Source organism: Camellia sinensis, chromosome 11, assembly GCF_055761805.1.
Source record: "Camellia sinensis isolate YWXY chromosome 11, ASM5576180v1, whole genome shotgun sequence".
NCBI classification, from domain to species: Eukaryota; Viridiplantae; Streptophyta; class Magnoliopsida; order Ericales; family Theaceae; genus Camellia; species Camellia sinensis.
Window position 1 is genome coordinate 40,938,047 of NC_138971.1, and position 2,605 is coordinate 40,940,651.

The window sequence follows — 2,605 nt, forward strand, 5'->3', positions numbered from 1 at the left end:
AACCAAAAAGAGGTATGTGAGAATAGACAAAATAACTTGAAATAGAAGTAAACTTAAGAGAATACTAACTAGTCCATCGGAGTGCTAATTCCAGTAACCCCGACCGGAGTGTTCATCCCTTTTTCAGGTAGTCATTAGAGTTCCACAATTGGCACCGTCTGTGGGAACACTCGAGTGGCTGGCGTAACAGATTATCCACCGGTAGTTGCTGACGACGTTATGCCAAGAGATGACATCACTCCGAGAAACATACTTAGACTGGAGAATATCACCGCGCGACAGGCCTTGAACTTCAACTAAATAGCTCAAACCCGCCATGGACTTCGGTGCAGGAGACAATACAGACAACCATGGATCAATCAAAGAAAAATGAACATCGTCTAGAAAACATGATCGCTGAAAACGAGCGCCTGCGCCAGGAATTGGCCCTAGAGCTAGCCAAATCCCAGCAGGCCGCATGCCATGACCGGGGTCGACCCCCAAGAAAGAAGGTTGATCAACAACGTCAACTTTGGAAACATCATAATGACAGTAATTCTGACTCACCATCCTAGGAACCCAAAAAAAAAGGACGAGTCGATGTATCCAGCTCATCCGAAGGAAGTCCATACGTACGACGTAGGCGAGGGAAAAGAAGTGATTATTCGGACGAAGAAGACAAGCATGACCCTTGTGTGCGACGCATCGCAAGGGATATGCTTCCCAAGAAGTTCAAAGAACCATCATTCACCTTGTATGATGGATAATTAGACCCCGTTGACCATATTCTTCATTATAAACAAGTGATGACACTACATGCTGACGATGAAGCCCTCATATGTCGAATGTTTCCAAGCAGCCTGGGACCGTTAGCCGTCAGATGGTACTATAAACTAGAGCCGGTATTGATAAAAAGCTTTCATCACCTCCAAAAATCCTTCAGGGCAAGATTCATCACCAATAAAATTCAGCCAAAACAAGTCGACTCACTTTGGGCAATGCAAATTAAACCAGAAGAAACCCTTCGTGAATATTCAGCACGCTATTGTGAATGTTTTAACCTGGTAAAAGATGCCTGCAATGACTCCATGGCCATCACCGCCTTTAAAATGGGATTACATCCTGATAGTCCCCTCCTCAATTCGTTGACCAGACGGGCCCCCAAAACAGTTTGGGCGTTAATGAAGAAAGTTGAAGAATATTGTAAGATGGAAGACGATGCCTTGCAGGTCAAAGCCAAACAGAAAGTCATTAAGATGGCACCATCTGGTATCGTTCAGCCGATAAGTGTCGTGTCGTCAAGGAGTCCCAAACTGCAGAATTGGTCTAAATGAGATAAAAGGCGTGATTCACGTCGATCAAGCAATCAGTGTTCACACCGATCAAATGAACAATATCAAGTGGATAGCAAAGGCGCAAGACGCTTTGACAAGAAGTACACAGAATTAGCAAAGCCGATTAGCAAGATTTTGTTGAAAGTCCAACACCTTTCGTTCCTTAAATGGTCGTCCAAAATGATGGGGCCTCCCGATACAAGGAGAAGGGATAAGCGGTGCGAAGACCACAAGGACCATGGTCATGACACCGACAGTTGTTATGCACTGAAGGACCACCTGGAGGAACTGGTACAAGACAGCCGGCTGGCACGGCATGTCCGAAAGAATAATCCATCAAACACAGTAGCCATACGGCCGGATTCACCTCCTCTTGGTGTAATTCACTTGATATACTGTCTGCCGTTGTCAGCTGATGTACATACAATTTAGTTGCAACCTAGCCTGCATAAGTCAATCACACCAGCAAAAAGGCCCCATGAAACTAGGAGGATTAGTTTTGATGACACCGACTTAGTTGGAGTAACTCTCCCCTACGTCGATCCCCTCGTCATCGAGCTACGCGTGAACAACTTCGCCATCGAACGTGTTCTCATCGATTAGAGAAGCACTTCGGAAATAATGTACTACAAGACGTTTGTTAAACTCGGCTTCACTAACACGAATTTGTTGCCCGTCGATTACTCATTATTCGGCTTCAACGCTAACCTTGAGTATCCTCTGGGTAAGATCACACTACCAGTTCAGACAGGCACCAGATCAGTAGATGTAGAATTTCTGGTTGTCAAACTTCGGTCACTATACAATCTCATCATGGGAAGAACTTGCTTGCATACCATGCAAGCTGTGCCAAGCACCTACCATCAATTACTTCGTTTTCTACCTGAGTATGGCATTAAACAAATTTGGGGCTCTCAAAAATCGACACAGGCATGCTACGTTGCTACTACTGCAAAGAGACAAAAGGAACTGGAAATGAATTCAATTGAAGTACCGGATCGGGAGAGCCTCGAGGACATTGGGAAAACCCCCAGCGAAAAGGCAACTGAAGACCTGGATCGGATCGAAATTAATAGGAATCCTGACAAGTTCTTCATGATCGACAGTTCCTTGGACGAAGCTGACAAACATGAGCTCGCATCCTTCTTACTCGGAAACCTCGACATGTTTGCGTGGACACTATACGAGATGCCAGGGATGGATCTATCAACAACGCTTAAACGTTGATCCAAAATGTAAGCCAATCATTCAGAAAAGTCAGCAATCAACCGCGGAGCATGCCTCGGCCATTG

The 2,605-nt window shown here is 45.2% G+C and overlaps 1 protein-coding gene across 1 annotated transcript; it reads left to right on the forward strand.

Annotated features, from left to right (window-relative positions):
• Positions 1 to 785: 785 nt before the first annotated feature.
• On the forward strand, positions 786 to 1,313 carry LOC145802283 (uncharacterized). The gene has a single exon (XM_082894967.1). It carries the CDS (start codon positions 786 to 788, stop codon positions 1,311 to 1,313), a length of 528 nt encoding a protein of 175 aa, XP_082751093.1.
• Positions 1,314 to 2,605: the final 1,292 nt, after the last annotated feature.